Source organism: Rasamsonia emersonii, assembly GCF_000968595.1.
Source record: "Rasamsonia emersonii CBS 393.64 chromosome Unknown ctg1118621759677, whole genome shotgun sequence".
Taxonomy (NCBI): Eukaryota; Fungi; Ascomycota; class Eurotiomycetes; order Eurotiales; family Trichocomaceae; genus Rasamsonia; species Rasamsonia emersonii.
Genome location: NW_013563339.1, coordinates 93,466 through 113,836, shown reverse-complemented (window position 1 = coordinate 113,836; position 20,371 = coordinate 93,466). Strand labels below are relative to the sequence as shown.

Here is a 20,371-nt window from a genome sequence, read left to right as displayed (position 1 = left end):
GCGCTGACAGATCCTAGTATCTGGTGGTGCAAATCAGTCGTGGTGAAATGCAGTGAAGGTGGTGAAGAAGAAGAGAGGTGGGAGTGGTAGTTTTTTTAACGAAGCCATGAAATTTTCCATGCTAGCGCGGGTCTGCCACAACGCCGCAGTGCAGACAGTGACCGCCCACCGCCCACTGCGCCTTGGCCTCTCTCCCACCACTGGCTGCCCCATCCACTTTTTTGCCGCCCTCACTTTTTTTTTCTTGGTTTGCCATCCGATGATTATTATCAGCGTTTTTTTCCCACTGGTCTCCATGGCCCACGGGCCTGGTGAGTAATTCTATCCTCTCTAGCTTCCTCATGGGCCCCCTCTGAGGCCGGCTTCGCTCTGATCTGGCAGTCTTTCGACGGGCATGGCCGAGGAAGCCCAACTTTGGACGCAACGCCTTCGTGTACCCGCCGCCTTTGCACACAGCCAATCAGCCAGTGGCCAGTGTCTTGCTCGTTCTGGTTAGGGTTCGTGCCGCCAATTTTGGTCGACGAGGCTTCCCCAGACGGGCAACTCCTCTGCCGGGGCAGGATGACTGCGTCTGTGTCTCTCCGCAACGGTGAGGCGCCTGAGTCCCTCGCCTCTTCCTACAGGAGTAACGGCAGCGTGCAGAGTCCCTTGGAGTCCAGTGATGAGATTCCCTGCCATCCCCTCGGGGTGAAGCCGAGTGGCAATGCCCTGACTGCATCCCGGGATCTTCGCGCAGCAATTGGAGCTTTCAAGGCTCTGCCCGACGAGGTGATCTTGACACTGTTTGAGTACTTGGATGCGTCGAGTTTGCTGCGTATAGGACGCACTTGTAAGGCGCTGTATGCGTTCACGCGATCAGAGGAATTATGGAAAACACTGTTCATTCGGTAAGATTTTACTTTTCTTACTTTTCTTAATCAAAAAAAAAAACAATGGTTTATTTTAATATGTGCCTTAAGGTGTATATGCATTCGAAGAATAGACGGGAATTTTCAATATTTCAGTGTACATCTCATCCGATGCTAACAACCAATATTGCAGAGATTCACCGAAAGAATTCACCTGGCGGGGAACATGGCGCTCAACTTACCTTAATCTGCTTCCATCCCAGGTGCCCACATTGGACTGCTCGCATCTTTACTCGGACGCACTGCATCGGCCTTTCTACTGTGCGCACATCCCATTAGAGCCCTATGTCACCAACATTCCCGCCAGGAACCAGATCACTCGCCTCAAGAACCTGTCTCCGGAAGAGTTCCAGGAATCGTGGACAGACAAGCCGTTCATTCTCACTGAGCCGGTTAAAGAATGGCCCGTGTACCAGCAATGGTCTACGGAAGTCCTCCTCGAGAAGTATGGCGACGTCGTCTTCCGCGCTGAAGCGGTCGACTGGCCTCTGAAGACGTACGTAGAGTACATGAAGAACAACTCCGACGAGAGTCCGCTGTACCTCTTCGACCGAAGCTTCGTCTCGAAGATGGGTATCAAGGTGGGACAGCCTCATGAAGTACCGGATGCTGCGTACTGGCCACCACCGTGCTTCGAGGAAGATCTCTTCGCCGTGCTCGAGTCAGACCGTCCAGATAGGCAGTGGCTCATCATTGGACCTGAGCGGTCGGGCAGTACATTCCACAAGGATCCCAACGCCACCAGCGCGTGGAACGCGGTTCTCCGCGGCTCGAAATACTGGATCATGTTCCCCTCCTCATCAAAGCTTCCACCACCTCCGGGTGTGTTTGTGTCGCCAGACCAAAGCGAAGTGACCTCTCCTCTCAGCATTGCAGAGTGGCTGCTGGGCTTCCACGCAGAGGCGAGACGCACGCCCGGCTGCATCGAAGGGATCTGCGGGGAGGGCGAGATCCTGCACGTTCCATCCGGTTGGTGGCACTTGGTGATCAACCTGGAGCCGGCCATTGCCATTACGCAGAACTTCATCCCCCGTGCGCACCTGACGGCGGCATTGGATTTTCTACAGAATAAAGCGGACCAGGTGTCTGGATTCCGCAAGGATATCAAGGATCCATATGCACTGTTCGTGAAAAGGATGCGAGAAACGCATCCAGATCTGCTGGATAAGGCTCTCAAGGATATGGAGAAGCAAAAGGAAGGGAAAAAGAGGAAGTGGGATGAGCTTGTGCACGGCAAGATTGATGGCGATGCAGACGGCGCCGCAAACGACGGCGGAGCCGGTGGATTTAGCTTCGGATTTGGAGATGATGATGCCAGTGACATTGAAGTCCCCTAGATTTGGCAGAGAAGAGCCTATTGGACGGAGCTTTCTAAGGCAGTAGGCATGGTATATACGACGAACGCTATATCAAATGAAATAGACCTTGAACACCATTGAACGTGACAGCTACCATGATAGTCGCAGTTAAAAACATCATAACAGGTATCAAAACCAGATATTACTTCGTCGAGAAGACATTAGGTTTCATACTCGACAGACCCAGTTCATATATCAAGCCTTGTGGATGGTTTAGTGATTATTTAGTGGCAAGCAACCGACTTGGTTGCAGTCGGGCCTCCAAAGACCAGATAACCAATGAATGCACCAACAGCCACGGAGAGCATGACCCAGCCATTATACGTCATGAAGAGGAGCCTTTTAAAGACCATGCAATCAGTATGTGAAAATCATACATTAAGATAAACCGTAGAGCTTATGAGCAAAGAAAGGCGACAAACTTACATGATAAAGAAGCTATAGAATACCTGAATCGCATACAACAGCGCCATGATGAGTTTTCCCCGCCGCTCCAGGGCTCTTTTGCTGTCCCTGCCTACAAGCAGTGAGCTCGCTTCATTTGCATTGCCGGTCACGCTACCGATGGCAGGCCCCATGGCAGGCGCTGCTGGTGGTATGGCCGAATCGCCGGCGATCTCATTCTCATCGTCTTGGAAGAGAAGACATCAGAGCTTCAGCGATAGCGGACAAAAAATAATAAAACCGGGTTCTGGTCGGGTACTGGAAACAGACCCCAAGACACCCGGAAAGCACGCAAGATTGACACCGGAATGAGGAAAGTACCGGAATGAGGCAAGTGGGTGTGTTTAACAGAAATCAGGTTTATCATGTGTTCACGTACCAACAGTGACTGGACCAGAATAGGCGTTCAGCTGGCGTGCATGCGCAGCCTCGTACCGTCGTGTGAGATCTCGAACGCCCTCGTAGGCTGCTGTTATGAGGATGATGACGAGGAGGGAGACGATCAGAGAGGCTGTCCCTGTGATGTGCCATCGAGGGAACACGATGCATAGATCTTTCGTGGACCAGGTAAAGAGCATCTATAGACGAAACACGGATTGTCAGTTGAACAGGTATCAACCAGGAGGGCTATGTCAAGGCTCACGTTCATATTGCACTTGCTGCCCATGTCCATATCACCATGACCACCGTGGCCGCCATGGTCCATACCGCCGTGGTCCATCTCCATGTGGTGCATCGAATGGTCCATGATCGCGACTGACGGTGCTGCTCCAAACGTCGGAGGTACTAGGGTGTAGAGAATTGTAGATACAATGACTCAAAAACAGACACTTCTGGTCAGTCGTATCCTAATATTCAGATCAGCAGAATAACTCCAGAGACTATATTAGCTATCCCTCCGTTTACTCCGTACTCGGTGTTGAGGCATGGGCGGAGAACACGCAACAGCCCGTGCAAACAGGACAAACATTGTGCTCGAATTAGCTCTCTCCGCGCGGACTGATTGGCGGCTCCGATCCGATTGCCTGCACTCTCCGCATGGTATCTTGCCCTGTCGCATGTGAGTCCGCCGGTCTGCATCCATTTTGTCAGTCGTTTTTTCCGCCCTTTCTTTTCAACGAAAGAAGGAGCTTTGGTTAGGGAGGATGGCGGAAGACGCCCCTCCGGCATCATCAGCGCCGGCCAACGGCGCGGGGACAACCGCGACCGCGACTGCGACCACAACCGCGACCACCACAGGGGGTACGAGCAGTGGAACAACAACAGCAACGACAACAACGACAACGACAGACCAGAATCAGAATCGGGGGTTGCCGTACTATGAGAAGCTGCGGAGAGATTTGAGAGATTCGTTGCAGAAAAAGCGGATGATGGACAAGAGCATGGTGAGTCAGTCGCTGTCTGTCACTTTTCCGCACCGTGCAAACGAGGGCATCCAATTCAAATCTTTTTATTCTGTTAATTATTCGCTTTGCTGGACTAAGCCTACAATTCTCCCAATGCACCTGAAATATCTGTCTGCAAGTGTTCGTTTGCTGACAACCTCGCGCACCCTGCTATAGGCCCAACTAGAAGAGCAAATCTACCGCTTCGAGCAGTCGTACCTTGAAGAGACCAGCGCCGGAAACATCATCAAGGGATTCGATAACTACATCAAGGGAGCCTCTGCAGGATCCAATGTCGGGGCAGGAGGACTCTCCATGGCGGGGAGCGGCGGCGCAGCCACAAGACGCAAAGCGCAGGTGTCTGATCAAGACCGCGTGTTTTCACGCAGTTCGGCTAGTTTCATGAGGGTAAGTTCTCGAGAACTTATTTAGTGCAGGGGGGAAGGTGAATTCCATGTTCTATTCTAACGCTGGCCGTTAACAACCTGCCATGTATGTACACAGGACTCCCCAGCCCCTTCATCCGCGCAGACCACTCCCTCCCACGCACCGACCCCGACATCGAGCCATAACAACGGCACTGCCAGCGCCGGTCTGAGCAGCACCAAGTCTGGCGACGGCAAAGCCGGGCCCGCCAGCTCGAAGAACAAGAAGAAATCCAGCGGCGGAGGCTCCGCCGCCGCTCGGGATGGTAGCAACAAAGAGGAAGACGCGGACGGGGCGGACGGTGCCGCTGGGGAAGGACCGAAACCGCCAACGAAACGATTAAAGATTAGCTATGGGAGGGATTGATTGATCAATACCAAGTTCCCTCGAAGAGATTCTCTTCCTCTTAACGATCATTAAGAGGAGATATACGATTTCATTTCATTCATTTCTTTTTTGTTGGTCACCACATCCCGAGTTTTCAACTTCCCTACATGGGTCACAAAAAAGAAAGGTTCTACGGCGTTTTTTTTCTTTTTCTTTCAAGATGTATGATTTTATTTCATCGACCAGGCACTATTAGATAAGGATAGGATAAGACGGCGCGCGGACGGAAAACAAAAGGAAAAAGGGGTTCGGTGTTTCCAGGATTTGATTTATTGATTTATTGATGTATGTATGTACTGTATGTAACATATAGGTCTTAGGTCTTCTTTTTTTTGGAGGATACCTATCTGTTCTGTTCTGTTTATTTTACTAGGTGGTACACTACAGTCCGACGTTCGAACTTCAGGTCAGGTGAAAAAGCCAAAAAAAGGGAAGAGAGAGAAAAAAAACAGGTTCATGATTAATTAAAAATAAAGGTTTTGTTCAAACGGGGTTTATATATATCTTCTGTATAATAATTGATTAGGTATACCTTCATGTCCTTTTCCTTGTGAGCAAGCTGATTCCCTTCCGAATGGATTGGCTACCTCTTGATTTATATATCATGAACATTGTTTTTTTTTTGGCAGCAAATACTAATCCAAGGGTGTAGGAGCTACATTCTTATACAATCCATATAAACACCTCCGTACATCAATATAATATAGATTGTCAATCAAACTTTTCTTTTCCCAAGTGGTTTACTTCTCTTCTGTCAAAAAACATCTACAATTGCAGCCTATACGTCGCGACCTCAAACGCCCTCAACTCAACATCCACACTCAGCTCGCCGGTCTCCCCCTCTTTCTTGTACGCCGGCAACTCGGCCTCATCGTCCTCAAGGAGATTGCACTTCCACACCCGCTGAACAGGCAGCGTCGTGTGGATGGTGCCGCGACTCTTGCCGCCGAGCGAGTCGTAGATGCGCAGAATGACGCTCTGGCCCTTGCGCGCGGGGAACTCGCCGCGGGAGACGTCCTCGTCGTCTTCGCCGCGTTTGACAGTGTCTAGGACCAGAGACTTGGAGCCGGTGAGGCGGATGGCTTTGAATGCGTTGAGGTTTCCACTGACAGATGCCGGTGCCGGCTGCAGGATCAGTGGGTTGTTGAAGTTGTAGCCTGCCCGGACAGTCCGGTGGTCTAGAGGCCCTGCGTGTGGCAGAATCGCGTAGCGGATGCGATGACGGCCCATGTCCGCATGGGTGTCTGGCGCCTTGGGGGCTCGCAGCAGAGACAGTCGCATCAGGTTTCCGCAGGTCGCAAAGCCGTATTTGGAGTCGTTCAGGATCGACACTCCGTAGCCGTACTCGGACAGATCAGCCCACTTGTGACAGCAGACTTCGAACTTGGCCATATCCCAGCTGGAGATACATGTTAGCATTTGCATGTCCTATCATCAACATTCACGCGGGGTGCTCACCTAGTGTTGTAGTGGGTCGGGCGTCTGATAATACCGTACTGAGTCTCATACGACGCTTCCGTGTTCACAATATCGACAGGGAACTCCACCTTGAGGAATTTCATAGTCTCGCGCCATTCGACTTCGCTCTCAAACTCCACATACGACGGCTCGTCGCTCACACTGGCAGATAGACTGATCGTCGTCTTGACCCAGCTCTTATCGCTGATCTGGGTCTCTGTGACGACACTGACACGGTGAGGCGAATTCTCGGAGATCAACGTCTTGCCAGAGGTGAGTTCTTTCCTGGAATCGAGGTGGTAGACTTCCACATCCCAGGCTTGCCAGTACAGAGGCTTGTCATCAAACAGCACCAACTGGCCAGCTTTCCCGCCCCGGGCAATGACCTCACGCTGGGCTTCCAGGTCGAACAAGGATGTGATGACTCCATCTCGGACATCCACCCTCAGTTTGCTGTTGGAGAGGCGGAACACGCCAGGCTTGAGTTCCTTTACCGAGACCGACGGAGATTGAGTCGAGTCTAGAGGCTTGACACTCACCACGCCGGTGTCACCGCTGACAAGGGCGTAGCTGGGCTTGCCTGACGCCGAAAAGGCATCGGGGATCCTGACAATTTCGGAGCGAGGCCATGGAAGTGTGTTGATCGCCACAAGCCCCTTGCTGGCATCCTTGCCATCGAAACCAAGCGCCTTGAGAGCCTCTTCTCTGACCTTCTGTCCCGTCTCAAAGACCTGCGCGTAGAGTTCGTTGGAGTCATCATAGCACATCTCGATCGAACTTCCAGGTAAGCAGTCATGGAACTGGCAGAGGAGAATAGCCTCCCACATGTCGTCAATCTTCTCCTTCGGATACTTGTAGCCGCCTTTGGCGTTACTGACGGTCGCCAACGTCGCCAACAACTCGATCTCGCGGAGCAAGAACTCGCCTTTCCTGTTGTTCCGTTTGTTGTTCGCCTGGGTGGTGTATGTACCACGGTGCAGCTCGAAGTAGAGCTCGCCATACCAAGTCACAAATTCGGTGCCTTCTGCGGCCTTCCTCTCCAGTCGGGCAAAGAAATCGTCCACGGAGTCGCCCATTTTGACCCGGGGAAGTAGGCCAGTCTTGTCGCTAAGTCCACGGCATCGGCGTAGCTTTTCCAAATGCTCGAAGGTGGGACCACCACCTCCGTCTCCCTTGCCAAAGACCAGAAGGGATGTGTTGTCCTGATCCATGGACTTGTGCTGAGTCACGCTTCGCTTGACGTCGCCAAAGTGGGCTTCGGCGGTATAGGTCTCAGCAGGTGCCATGTGGCAGATCACTTGACTGCCATCGAGAGCAACCCAGTTGAAGGTGGTATGCGGGAAGTTATTGATGTTGTTCCAACTGAGCTTTTGAGTAAAGAATCGGCTCATACCTGCCAGCCGGCAAAGCTGCGGCAGCTGGGCCGAGTAACCAAAGGTGTCGGGGAGCCAGAAGGTAGTACAACGCTCGCCAAAGTGACTCTCAAAAAAGCGTTGGCCGTACAAGAACTGCCTCACGAGCGATTCGCCACTGGGCATGTTCGTGTCGTGCTCGACCCAACTGCCGCCAATGGGCTGGAAGTGTCCCTTTTTGACCCATCCCTTGACCCGGTCAAATACCGAGGGATAGTACTGCTTAAGCCACTTGAACTGCTGGGCCTGAGAGCAGGCAAAACGGTGCTCCGGATACCGCTCCATCAGATCGCATTGGTTCGACCAGGAGCGGGCGACCTTGCGCTTCGTTTCTGCCCACGGCCACAGCCAGCAAGTGTCGATATGGCAGTGGCCAATGGCGTAGACGATGGGCTCCGTGCCCGTCTCGTAGACCTTGTGCGAATCGACCTTGTCGCCTAGATACTTCTGCGCAACCTTTCTAGCCTTCTTAATGGACTCTTGGCTTCCATTGCCCGCAATGAAAGTATCCATAATCTCGTTGGCCACCATCATGGCTTCGTGTTGTTCCCACGAGTCGGCCGGGAACTCTCTGGCCGCATCTTTTCTCAATCGTCAGCACAATCGTCGCATACAATATTCCAATTTCGCAAATCCACCTACCTCCGATGATCCAGAAGTCATAGTAGAGTGCCCGCGCCTCGAGATTCACCGCGGTGATCTGCGCTTTTCTCAGAGTAAAGTATTTGTTGGGATCCGGGGGTTGGATCGAGTCCCCGCCGGGCGCATTGCCAAACATGCCGTTACAAGCCATCTCAATGTAGAAGACATGTTCCTTGCCGTCGCGCCAGGCGTCCGGGATGATCCACTCGATGCGCTCCCCGTTGCCAGTCAGGCCCTGCACCGGATGGCCCTTTTCGGTCCAGATCAGCCCCTCGTTACCGGCATCCCAGTGGAACTCCAGGCGTTCCTTCTGACGGAGCTCCTGTGGAATCGTGAGACGGATTCGGAACCAATGCGTCGACCAGCTGGGCCCAAAAGAGGCGCCAACTTGGGTAGGTTCGAACTCGTGGGAGACTGCTTCCTCGAACGTCGGACGCTGCAAGTCTGGGACGGAGTAAACGGAAAGTTTGACATGGTCCGGGTCAGAGACAACGGCTTCAAAGTATTTTCTGCAAATCCATATCAACAATACTGAGTCTGTAATTCACTGCATATCAAAACTGGGAGGAACAGGAAAGTAAATACTACTCCTACTAATAATACAAACGGGGAAAAAAAAAAGAGAGGGACAAGGAGTGCATACGCAACCAGATTCTCCTTCTCATACTGGCCCGTAGCAGTGAACTGCCGCAATCTGTCGATGTAGATGTTCTTGATGTGCTGGCCGACAGGACGCGACGCCAGCTTGGGATACGAGCTGGGAGCTCGCAGCGGAGCTTCTCCACCCATCGTGGCGGGTGTTCTCGACGCAAGCAATTAATCACTCACGATCAGACAGACAACGACTGCGCAAAGAGTCCCACCGTCTGCTTGAGGCAGTTGAACAGACGGCCAAGGGAGGTGTGGACAAGGTTGCCTCGAGAGAAGAGGCAAGGAGCTGGAATGTTGCCCCCGGACGATGACGCTGCTGTTGCGGGGTAAGCAAGGCCGGGCCCGAGCCTTAAGCGGCAGTTCGAGCCATGGTCCAGCCAGTCGCTAAAGCTGTTACAGCCAGGAATGCGGATCCCCCGTCCATGGTCGCCTGCTGGCCGTGGCACAACGTGGCCGGAGAGAAGAACGAGGATTCCCAGCAATGGCAGGGTGACAGGACAATAGTCACAGGCCTTGTCTTTCCTGGTCAGGAATACAGAAGAACTTGCCTAACAAATAATTCTGCAAGGGAATCTCATTATCTCGCTGATACTGGGCCCTGCTGGCCATTCTGTAAGGGCGGGGTGCACAACGTCTCACTGCAGGGGCACTCTAGGGTGTTATTGCTAGTATGCTACGGTCCTGGCAACAAGAGCACGCGATCAGCTGACACCTGAAAAAAAGTATATTGTTGTATGGAATTCACAAAATTAATCCAATGCTGTATGAACCACTGATGATGAATTACCACCTTACTACCCCATTGCCGGAATCAAGACCACGCCTCACCCCTACACCTGGTAGATCCCACGAAAACTCCAGGAAAGAAAACAAACAAAATATGTAGATAGACCCACGTATACAATCAAAGAAAAGGAACAATATGCAAGATATCTCACAGCCACTGGTTGACCGTTCCATCCGGATACTGCTCCACGGGCCCAACCACCCGGATATGCTTCTTCAGCTCGGCCCGTCGTCGAGCAGCCCGTGATGCAGCAATCTTCTTCCGAGCGCCATCGATGGCTGACAGGACAGAGTTCGTGCCTTGTTGCAACATCTTGACATACTCTGGCCGGGGCGAGGTTGGGTGCGACGCCTCGGATGGTGATGGCGGTAACGGTGATGGCGGCCTCCTGCTGGGGCATTGCCGCCCCTCCTTCGGGGACGGACTCCTGCGATACTTGACAAATCTCACGCCAGGTGCTTTCTGCCGGACTAGCTTGGAAGACGGTCGAGGTCTTCTCTTGGATCCGAACCGCCGGTGCGGATTCGTGGAGACCGATGTACGCTTTCGCGACGGTCGTGGGTTTGTCGCAAACAAAGAGTCATCATCGCTCGACTGAGTCTCGAGCGACAGCGCCTGCATCCGAAGCCGCACTGCCTCCAGACTACGCTGTAGCTCAGCACTGTCGATGAGTGATGATGAGGTGCTGGCGTCGCTCTTTGTAGAGGTCGAATGTCTCCGGCGGCGAGAATTGAATACCATACCGGATTCACACTGGTTTTTCTTCATCTCGCGGAGGGAACACTTCTTGGACAGCGTCTTTTGCACATAGGTTCGAATCGGTTTCAGGTAACCATCGCTCTCAGACCTAGCATGCCCATGGGGCCCTGTTGGGTGCCTTTTCCGGGGCAGGCTCCATTTTCGCGACCGGGCAGGAGGATGGGGAGTCTGGACCACTGGCTGGGGAGCCAGTTCAGGGAAGATTTCCCACTTCTTTTCCCTAAAGTAGTGGTTCGCCTTCGCCAGATGCATGCCCACGCCGTATTGCTCCTCGGATAGAAAAGCTTTGAACGTCAGTGAGCAACGTTCCCCTCGTCCTCCCTGGCCACCAAACCCAGCTGGAGGTTGTGAAAAGGCTGCCAAACTTTTAAAAGACTGTCCAGCATCGTTCGGGTCCGACACGATAGGGTCTGGATGAGAATACGTATAGTCGTCTTTGTCATCCCGATCCATGTAGTTGTCAATGATGCTTTCACGGCTGTACACGCTCGAATTTCGCTGTTCAGGAAGTCGGGGCAAAGGCTTCCAGAGCCACAGCTGGTTGACAGACACGGCGGAACCGGTGTTGAGTAAACCACCAGGAGGAATCCCAATTTCCAGCCCTTCCAGGGACCTCGACACAGTCGTCGGTGGTGCCTTCTTCCAATGCGTACTCGGTGGCACAGTCATAGTCGCCATCGTTGGGTCGTTGCCATCAACTGCGATAACAGCAAGTTGAGGAGACGAGAAGTAGAGATAGAAGCCCCTCGGGGGGAAAGAAGTTGCAGCCTCCGTAATAAACTAAGTGTTCTGATAACATACACAATGAAGAGATCAAGGCGCAAGCTCTGCAAGCCGTGTTATGACAGTGGCTTCCACCATATACGTGTCGAATCCCGGCTTCCGGGTGGATTCGTAACAAAGAGATCGACAGGTATCCATTTTTGGAAGACGAACAGGCACTTTTAACCTAGACGTTGTTACACAGGTCTTCCAGAAAGCAAAAAAATAAGCTAAAAACGGCTTGAAGAAAAAAAAAGCAAAATGCGTTGCGACGAGATAGCTTCATGCAAGACGTCGTGGCTTGCAGAAGTTCGTTGGGCGAGAGGCATTTTCCGAGTGGAGTGTGCACGGCGGGCGGCAGGATGAGGAATGTGAGGTGACACATATGCAAGGGATACGGAAACCATCTGCCAGCCATGCAGACCACCCCGCCGGCCACACTGGGTCCAGTGACTCTGCAAGAAAGAAAACGCTGAAACGGCGTTACGCATGGCGGCACTCGGGCGAGCGCCTCTGAACCTTGAAATCTGAGCTCAACTCAGCTTCGCGGCTTTCTCCATAGTCTCGCGTGTGAGCTCCTCTCCGGGCCTCTTGATCGCGCCTAACCGGCCAATCTTTCGGAGCTTGGCGATCATCTCTTCATCCCCGAAGTGGCTGTTGTGTTCGAATTCCGGCTCCTGGTCATACGCGACTCTGGCCGCATCGACCAGAATCCGAGCCGTCATGCCAAACACTTTGTATCGCGTGAGCTTCCCTGCTTTTTCTTGCTCCTCGAGTTTGTCGACGGCCGCATTCTGCGCGCGGCGGCCGGTTCTGGGCTTAGTGACGCTTTTTTCCGTAATGGGAACAAAGAATTGATGCACTGTATCATCTCACTTTGTCAGCCCCGGGCTCATTAACCCTGGCATTTTCAGCGCGCTAAACGTGCGTGAGACGTACTTCTCCAGTCAGATTCATGCCACGTTGTCCACGATCCGCGATACCAGTCTTCGGGTTTACCGGGAAGCTGTTGGTCATCTCCCCCAGGCTGCTGCTCATCCCGCATCATCAGGAAATTATGAAACGGCGCAGTGAAAACAGCTGCAACCTCCTTGGCATCTAGTCGGGGAATCAGAGCGACCTCCGGGTCGGCATTCAAGCCTGTCTTCTCGTCGAATGAATGCAGATATGCCACACAGGGCCGGACAACGAGCTCCGTCTTTGCTAGATTTGCCGGGAGCTCACACAGATGCTCAACCCGAAATGGGGGGAAAAAGGGCTGCCCTATGTCGGGCAAGCCAATCTCCTCCGCAGCTTCCCGTCGAGCAGTCTCGAAGGCTGTTTCGTTCACCGAGTCTGCTTTACCTGTGGATCGGTTAATCTCTCCAATGTCACGACATCATAGTTCTGTCCAGGATGACGGTGATTATTACCTCCTGGAAGAGCAGCCTGGCCAGCGTCTAGCGAGATTTAGAATTAGCCCAATCATTGGTTTTAAGCAGCTCAAGTGACTTGAGTCTACAGCCCATCACTGAACAAGACCCTCACAATCCCTGCGATCAAGTCCAGGGTAGAGGCAAATTAAAGTAGTACTATACTTACATGAGCTCAGGGTCTTCGCTCGAATGGTGAGGACCACACGCAAATCCCCTTTGGGGTCAGCATATAGCAAAACCAAGACTGCGGCTCTGCGACTCAGTGGCACAGAATTGTAGTTGGTTGGTGGAGGGACATATGCCCTGAGTCGTGCAATAGCTTCCTACAGGGGCATCCAACCGCCAACATAGAAGTCAGCATTCATTGCAAATGATGTACTACTTGAGTCTCGTCTTGTCCTATTGTCTCGTAATGAACGTCTCTAACTATATCCAAATTGGAGTGGGAACAGATCAAAGCAAAAGATCCAGGCGTACGACACTGAAAGCAAGAACAGGGAGATAAAGAGAATTGGAGTACACACCGCTGAAGCTTGCGACAAAGGTGACATCTTCGACAGCGCCGGCCAGGACGAAGAGAAGAACCGTGCTGGTGTCCAGGAAGAGATGGAAGATGATAATGATAACTGCGGTACGGATGATGCAGGGCCACCGCGCAAACCGGAGAGCCTGAAGAGCCGCCTGCTCATTCCTCGACTCTTCGCCCCTCCTCTCCTTCTTCAAGTCGGTCAAACTCTTAGCTAAGCAGTTAGGTTCAGTTCGTCTGGCTCCTGAGATATGTATATGCAAGTGACTGTGGTTTGGTGAGTGTAAATTCCGCCAGCATCGGCGCGGACAGCGGACAGCGGGCCGCTGAGCTTGCCGAGGTAGCGCGGCAACTCTGGGGATTACCATCTCAGGCCTGTATCTCGTCAGAATAGAGGGAGACAACACGAACAGCATCCATGGTAGTACTTTAGAGGATGATAATACTACCATTTCCCTCCAGACAGATTCCATTATTTGTCAATATTAAATTACTTGTCCAGGTATCAACTGCCTACCGTTAAACAAGAAAAAGAATCTAAATCTGGGAGACTTTATTCTTATTTGATACGGAGTGGAAAACTAATTTACATCATAAAAGGTGCAACAAAGAGGGAAAAAAAAGGCAATTATCTCAGCGAATGGGCCAGGTGCTGCTGTATGCATACACAAATCCTGGAAATGTGAGTCTATCCATCCCATGCCACTCGAGTCAACCATAATAAAGGGAAACATTACATGGAGTAATGAAGGTCAATTTGGTCAAAAAACAAAATCCAGGTCTATATCCTACCCCACCTTTATCCAGAATAACGCGCCACGGAGAAAGCATAAGGAGGAGAGGGTTCAAGGGTTTTGACTGGAGTCCTTCTTCTCCTCCTCTCCCTGTTGCTTCCTGCCGTCGGCCTGTTTGGACTCCTGCTCCTTTTCTTCTTCGCGCTGCTTCTTCTCGGCCCGTTCCTGGTCCTTCTCAGCCTCCGTTGCTTCGGTAGCCTGTTGCCCGTTTTTATCAGAAGACGCCTCAACTTTGGCTTCCTCTTTGTCATCGATATCCTCCGTGTCTTTCGGTGCTGACACACCCTTCTCTTCATTCTCTTTTCTCTGCATGTTCTCCTCCTCAATAAGTTCCTGCTGTTCCTTCACGACCTCGAGACGCTGCTTGTTGGTAGCTGCGCCCTCGGCATTGTGGACCTCAAGCTCGATCTCATGGAACAGTTCCTCAGGAATGCTGGAAAGCACCGACCGAAGAGCGTCGATCTGAGAGGCGATTTCAGACTCCTTGCCTTGCTGCGTGTACATGTATGCGTTGCTGAGCACAAGGAGGGTCGATGGAACGCCTTGCTTGAGACGCAGATCCAACCACATGGAGAGATCGTCCCGAAGGCGGGCCGGAGACAGTCCATGCGTTCGGAGGCCACGGGAAGCGCAGGCCATCTGTAATTCAGGAACAGAGAGTGAATCAACACCCTCGTAGTAGATGGCCCTGTCATCCCGTTTGATCTGGCGCATCCGGTGACGGATATGATACCGAAGCATGGCATCCGTTCCAAAGGAGTTCAGGTTCATGTACTTGCACATGGCCACCAGCTGAGGCCGGGAGAGGTTGTCCAAGGTCAAATCATCCTTGAAGATCTTGCAGACCTTGATAACATCTTCGTCGGATGGGGTCTCGCCCGTTGCCCGGATCTTCTTGAAGAATTCCGTGAACTCCTCTTTCTTGGCGTTAGCGGCGCTGACGGGAAGTCCCGTTTCTTTCAGAGTATCCTGGAGAAAAGCCGACACTTCCTTCCGAGTCCTCCGGAGGTTGGCAGCCTTCGCCTCGCGCGATTTCTGTCCTTCGTACGTGCTGGGAAGCATGTTGGGGAAGAGTCGCAGAGCAACAGGCAATAACAATTCAGCAAAAGGAACAATAACGAAAACCGAAAATGGCACCAGCCGAGCGAGGTCCTTTACGGTTCTTTGCAACTGTGAATAAAACTGTCAGCTGTATGTCACCTGAAACCTCCAATAATTGGCCTTACGAACCTGCCTGCTCTCGCGACGACTCAACTCGTACCCCGCGGCCATTTTCATCGCGAGTTTTACACTGATCCTAACCTCCGTCGCAAGCAGCTTGGTGCCATCCCAATAGTGTTGAGCCTCCTTTTTGATTTTTTGGGCAATTGTCAACTTTTTGGTCTCCTTCTTCTCCTCCGGGACTCGCTTCTCTGTCTCCGCAATGGCAGCCTCTGCCGACCCGTGTTCGGTCAAGGTCGCCTGCTCCAAAGGTTTCGTTTCTTTTCCTGTTTCAGACTCCACGCTAGGATGCGCGCTCGAACTCCCATCTTTAGAGACTGTCGAATCCGAAGTCTTCTGCGAGTCGAGGGGTAACGGTTTCTTTGCCTGTTCAGCGTTGAACCCTGGTGGCAGAAAAGACGACGCTGAACCAGTAGTTGTAGATGTCTCCGTAGAATATGTGTGCTGCTGAGGAATGGGAATCACCAAAGCGTGCAGGTGTGATGGCAAGGAGCGACTGTTCCGCTGTAGTTGTGCTACAGAACGTGAAGCTAGTGCGCTGGGAAGCTTCGTACGCGCTGCAAGATAGGAAATTATCAGTACACCATGCAAGTGAAAGACAGAACAGAGAACTTACTGCCCCAGTATAAGCGAGTTGTGGACGCTGGGTACACGAATCTTGCGGGCCTCATTTTGAAGGTAGTCGCGACAGTTTTTCTAAGGCTCGCCTGGGCGAGCTGGAGCAAACAGACGCCTCGACAACAGCAGACGATGCCAACACCAAAGAATCAGACAAAAATTATAGAGACTCCAAAAACTGCTACAAGTGAATGAGCTAGAAAAGAGCCATGAGACTTTGAAAGTGGAGGATGCTGACCAGGTTCAACGTCCCGATGACTGTACGAGCAAGCTCATCACGTGATATTCCCGGGATCGGCCATAATTGGAACAAGCGCCGGAGCTAGGCGGATACGTAACTCAGTCATCACAGTCTGCGGCTGATGACAAACGTACAGGATGAGTTTTAGGCGAATTTTATGAAAACGTGAATTTATATATGCAAAAATCTGTCATTACCGTCATATCTGTAACGAATCATATAGAGGATATATGGCGTATAACATCAAAGAAACATCTGTGACCAAGAATAGAAAAGCCACGCATCTACCCTGACAATCTTGAATACAGGGGGTATCAACCAAAAATCCAGAACGACAATCTCGGGCCTCTAGAGAAATGCAGCGCTGCCTTCAACCAGGTGATGAAAATCAATGATCCGAGCAACAGACATGCACCAATAATCTGGATAATGCTAGGGGAAGTAGTCAAAATTCATGTGGTCCTGTCGCGTAACGCAGAAGCGGCGTCTGGTGCACGACGCTCCACACCAGTCGAGTCGGACAAAGCATCCAAAGGCGGAATGCGGTCGATGCTGGTTTTGCCTGACTCTTCCACAGGCGAGGTTTCCGTTTCATCCATCAATCGTGCGCCCGCAGTCGCAGGGTCAGGGGCGAGAATGGGACTCGTAAAACTGTCCGGCGAAGATTGCCACTTGGCAACATCCTGCTTCAGTTGCTCGAGCTCTTTCTGGAACCGCTTTCCAAACACATCGATGTAGTAGGTGGCACCATTATATATACTCCAGCTGAACACAACCGTCAGGAAAGCTCCGCTACCCCATCGATACCAAAGCCAGATGGGGCATGGAACCATGGTCAACAGCGCATAGATATACTGGATCATCATGAAAGCCGGTTCCTGCAAATTTTCAGGCAAGCTGAGAACGAACTTGCCAATCCAGGTCTTGGAATAGGATCTCCGAAGCCACGTGAAGCTCGTAACACGGCCAGCGGCGATTTTGTCACGGCGACGGACACTGATGAAGATATAATAAGAAAATTGCCAAATAGCATAGGGGATCGAGGCCCAAAGCATCATCGCCGACAGTGAATAGTGCTCTGGCGAGCCAGGTGCGCTGAACTTGACGCTGTAGATGGCGGGGAATCTCACTTTGAGGATCTCGGGCGGGGTCAAATGAATGAGACAATGGAACGCCACCGGCGGCATAATATGGATAAATACGCTGGAGATATGTCAGTTACTCTAATAATGACACAGGAGGTATCAACACAAATTGTATTCAAGCCTTACCTGACCACCTTTTCCATGCTATGGAACACCATGGAATTCCTCCACATGGCAATGGCAACAGCGTTGTTCCCGTATGCGAGGCAGTACGCGCTGATCAACAGCCTCTTCGAACGGGGAAACACCCAGATACTGAGGATGGTCAAGAAATTCACGAAATAGCAAAGATCGGCGAGGAAATAGTGCCAGCCCTTCTTGATATAGGTGTAGACTCGAATTGGCATAAAGTATAGCAGCTGGCCAGTGTACCAATAGTAGAAGTATTCCGGATAAGCGCCGATCAGATACCCGCTGATGAAAACGTTGAGGACACCCGCAATGAACGCGATCTTCTCACGGATGGTCACTGTAGCTGTTGCGTTCCATTGTTTCCCCAGCCTCTCAACCGACTCTTTCATGCGACGCCGATATTTTTCCAGCTGCTCCTCAGCCGTGGGGACACGCTTCTTGAACTCTCCAACAACCCGCTCCTTGGCCTGCAACGAAGTGGATTTTAACTTCTCGCGCTGTCTCCGCACTTTTTGCCGCTGAGCGTTCAGTGTCTGCTGCCATTTTTCGAGCTTCTGCGAGATGGCCAAGTTGTCGAACAGGTCGAAAAAGGTCAGTCTATCAAGCGGAGGAATTTCCCAGTCCTCTTGATAGGAGCTGCTATTCGAGAAGGACGGATTCCTCGACAGTTTGCCTGGCGTCGAGGTCGGTGAGACGGAACCATCCGTGGGGACATTGAGTCCATCTGAGTCGGGCACAGCGTCTGACTGCGCATTGTCTGAGGCGTTAGCAGCCATGGTCTTGTCAGCACGCGACGGCAAGGATTTGCTCCGGGAATGAGAGGCGCGCTCCTCCACGAGCTCCAGTTTCTCTTGGAAGGAAAGAAGCGTTGGACCCCCACGCGTGTGAGGGCCGTAGGCACGACTGATAAAACGCCCGAAAGTTAGCATCGCCATGGCTAGATGATCTGCGCCTCTTCCCTTTCCGGCCAAGCGGCAAGCAGCGACAGACTGCAGAGACAGACTGGAGTCTGGGAAGGAGACGTAGAGAGAGAGGAAGGGAAATCACCGCACAATCGGATGGCTGAAGAAGCGAGGAACAGAAATAAGGTGCCACTTACCGGTCGAGTTCAAATCGCCGAGGTCACGATGGCACGCGATTCATGGGCCTCCAGTCCTGTTCACGATCAAGCGCGCATGATTTGGGAAGGTCGATGGCATGGGCGGGGAGGAAAGAGCGACTGGAGGTGTGCATGCATTCGCGAGCTGTCCTTTGTCTCTCGTGCTTGAAACCGCGTCGTTGGTTGGCTGCCGAAGCACGGGTCGCGTCCTGCGGATTCGCTGCCTGAGGCTGCCGCGGGCCTTCCGTCTGTTTTTGTTGGGATCCAATCAGCCAATTCCCCACTCGGCACATGGGTCACGGGGCAGCGCTTATCGATAAGGCGCCTTGCCGGTTTGGGATGACTGCTCTTACAACCCGTTCTGACATTAGGTACGGAGTACTATCTGCTCCCTAGGACTGGTGCGAAGTACATACATGTACGGAGTACAGTACATTCTACCGTGGAAGAATCGGCTTCAGCAGTATCGCCTGCGTCCTCCTTATTCGTCAAATGGCCGAAACACCACCTGCTGTCCCCAAGCCCCATTTTCGGCCGCGTGTTCTAGCGCCTTCTCCCACTCCTCAAGCTTATACTGACCCAGAATCTGCACTCCAGCCTTCTTTCCGAGCTTCAGAACACCCCTTTCAGCCAGCTTGACCAGGCCCTTGACGTCCTCCCGATCATACATGTACTGCCCTTTGAGCGTGAGACACTTCAGTATCATCTGCGCGTAATTCACGGACAGATCGCCATGCGCAAATCCCATGAGGACTCCTCGGCCATACTGTCCCAGAGCCGACATGCACGCCTTCAGATGGACTGGAGTGGCCAGGAAGTTCGGAGTGAAGTCCATGAATGCGTCGACGGGACCAAATTGGGTTAGAGGACCGACATCTTTCTCGACATCGCCGGTCAGCTGCACTGGGTGAACTCTCGGAATGTTTTCTGCAAGCCTCTGCAATGTATTGATATTGCGTCCGACAGCGATGACTCGGGCCCCCATTGCGGAAGCGACTTCGACGGCAGCACCACTGAAGCTGCCCGTGGCCGGCGTAACAATGACTGTCTCCCCCGCCTTGAGATCGATGGAGCGGAATCCACCGTAGGCGACGAGGTGCTTTGTGAGATATGGAAGATCCGCAACATCGTATCCTAGATTGCCTTCTTCTATCTTCCCCAGAAAGGCTTTCTCGTCCAGCGCATGACAGTTCTCGAGCGGCACGCGGGCATACTCGGCCCAATTCCCATTGCGCCAGAGGTGCTCCTGACTGAGCTTCTGCGCCGCAGGACTCGGGCCTCCAAATAGGCCTTTCAGGATCTGGGCATCGGGGTCATCGCGGCCACGGACGAAAGGCTCCAGCAACACGAGTTGTCCGACTTGGAGACTGGTGGCGTCGGGCCCAACAGCAGCCACGCGTCCAACGGCGCTGACGCCGGGAATAAACGGTGTTGGGTTGCTGAAGAAAGGGTTCCTGGGACTGAATAGCACGTTCTTTTGGATCGCATCGCATGGCGCCACGAGGATCTTGACGATGGCGCTTCCGGGTAATACCTCAGGCATTGGAAGGGTTTCGAGTTTGGGAGGCTGGCCATAATCGTGACAGACGATGGCTCGGAAAGTGGAAGGGAGAGCCTGAGACTGGGAGTTAGACATCTTCAGCAGATATAATGAGGTTGTCAATTGCCTGTGGTAGAAACAAAAATCTTCTGACGAAGAGCTGTTATTGCATTGTCGTTCACGAAGACAATGGCCTCTATATAATGCCCTCTTCATGGCAAACACCTGGTTGCAAGAACATGGTGAAAGCCGATATCTCCG

At 52.4% G+C, this 20,371-nt stretch overlaps 8 protein-coding genes across 8 annotated transcripts; 2 read left to right on the top strand and 6 right to left on the bottom strand.

Moving 5' to 3' along the window:
• Positions 1-561: 561 nt before the first annotated feature.
• T310_0437 (F-box and JmjC domain protein) lies at positions 562-2,245 on the top strand (the record flags this gene model as incomplete). The annotated part of the gene is made up of 2 exons (XM_013476715.1): positions 562-887; positions 1,042-2,245. The coding sequence occupies 2 exons, from the start codon at positions 562-564 to the stop codon at positions 2,243-2,245; spliced, it is 1,530 nt and encodes a 509-aa protein (XP_013332169.1).
• Positions 2,246-3,435: 1,190 nt separating this feature from the next.
• T310_0436 (uncharacterized protein) lies at positions 3,436-4,887 on the top strand (the record flags this gene model as incomplete). Its single annotated transcript, XM_013476714.1, has 6 exons — positions 3,436-3,493; positions 3,538-3,626; positions 3,695-3,770; positions 3,803-4,095; positions 4,273-4,503; positions 4,600-4,887. 6 exons carry the CDS (start codon positions 3,436-3,438, stop codon positions 4,885-4,887), a joined length of 1,035 nt encoding a protein of 344 aa, XP_013332168.1.
• A 786-nt stretch (positions 4,888-5,673) lies between these two features.
• On the bottom strand, positions 5,674-9,209 carry T310_0435 (Alpha-mannosidase; the record flags this gene model as incomplete). The annotated part of the gene is made up of 4 exons (XM_013476713.1): positions 5,674-6,307; positions 6,367-8,359; positions 8,421-8,929; positions 9,064-9,209. The coding sequence occupies 4 exons, from the start codon at positions 9,207-9,209 to the stop codon at positions 5,674-5,676; spliced, it is 3,282 nt and encodes a 1,093-aa protein (XP_013332167.1).
• A 796-nt stretch (positions 9,210-10,005) lies between these two features.
• T310_0434 (uncharacterized protein) lies at positions 10,006-11,295 on the bottom strand (the record flags this gene model as incomplete). The annotated part of the gene is made up of 1 exon (XM_013476712.1): positions 10,006-11,295. One exon carries the CDS (start codon positions 11,293-11,295, stop codon positions 10,006-10,008), a length of 1,290 nt encoding a protein of 429 aa, XP_013332166.1.
• Positions 11,296-11,912: 617 nt separating this feature from the next.
• T310_0433 (NUDIX domain protein) lies at positions 11,913-13,483 on the bottom strand (the record flags this gene model as incomplete). Its single annotated transcript, XM_013476711.1, has 5 exons — positions 11,913-12,241; positions 12,319-12,723; positions 12,792-12,818; positions 12,961-13,117; positions 13,319-13,483. The coding sequence occupies 5 exons, from the start codon at positions 13,481-13,483 to the stop codon at positions 11,913-11,915; spliced, it is 1,083 nt and encodes a 360-aa protein (XP_013332165.1).
• A 682-nt stretch (positions 13,484-14,165) lies between these two features.
• On the bottom strand, positions 14,166-16,006 carry T310_0432 (MRS7 family protein; the record flags this gene model as incomplete). Its single annotated transcript, XM_013476710.1, has 3 exons — positions 14,166-15,296; positions 15,345-15,892; positions 15,952-16,006. The coding sequence occupies 3 exons, from the start codon at positions 16,004-16,006 to the stop codon at positions 14,166-14,168; spliced, it is 1,734 nt and encodes a 577-aa protein (XP_013332164.1).
• A 640-nt stretch (positions 16,007-16,646) lies between these two features.
• On the bottom strand, positions 16,647-18,406 carry T310_0431 (uncharacterized protein; the record flags this gene model as incomplete). Its single annotated transcript, XM_013476709.1, has 2 exons — positions 16,647-17,397; positions 17,466-18,406. 2 exons carry the CDS (start codon positions 18,404-18,406, stop codon positions 16,647-16,649), a joined length of 1,692 nt encoding a protein of 563 aa, XP_013332163.1.
• Positions 18,407-19,051: 645 nt separating this feature from the next.
• On the bottom strand, positions 19,052-20,206 carry T310_0430 (uncharacterized protein; the record flags this gene model as incomplete). Its single annotated transcript, XM_013476708.1, has 1 exon — positions 19,052-20,206. The coding sequence occupies one exon, from the start codon at positions 20,204-20,206 to the stop codon at positions 19,052-19,054; it is 1,155 nt and encodes a 384-aa protein (XP_013332162.1).
• Positions 20,207-20,371: the final 165 nt, after the last annotated feature.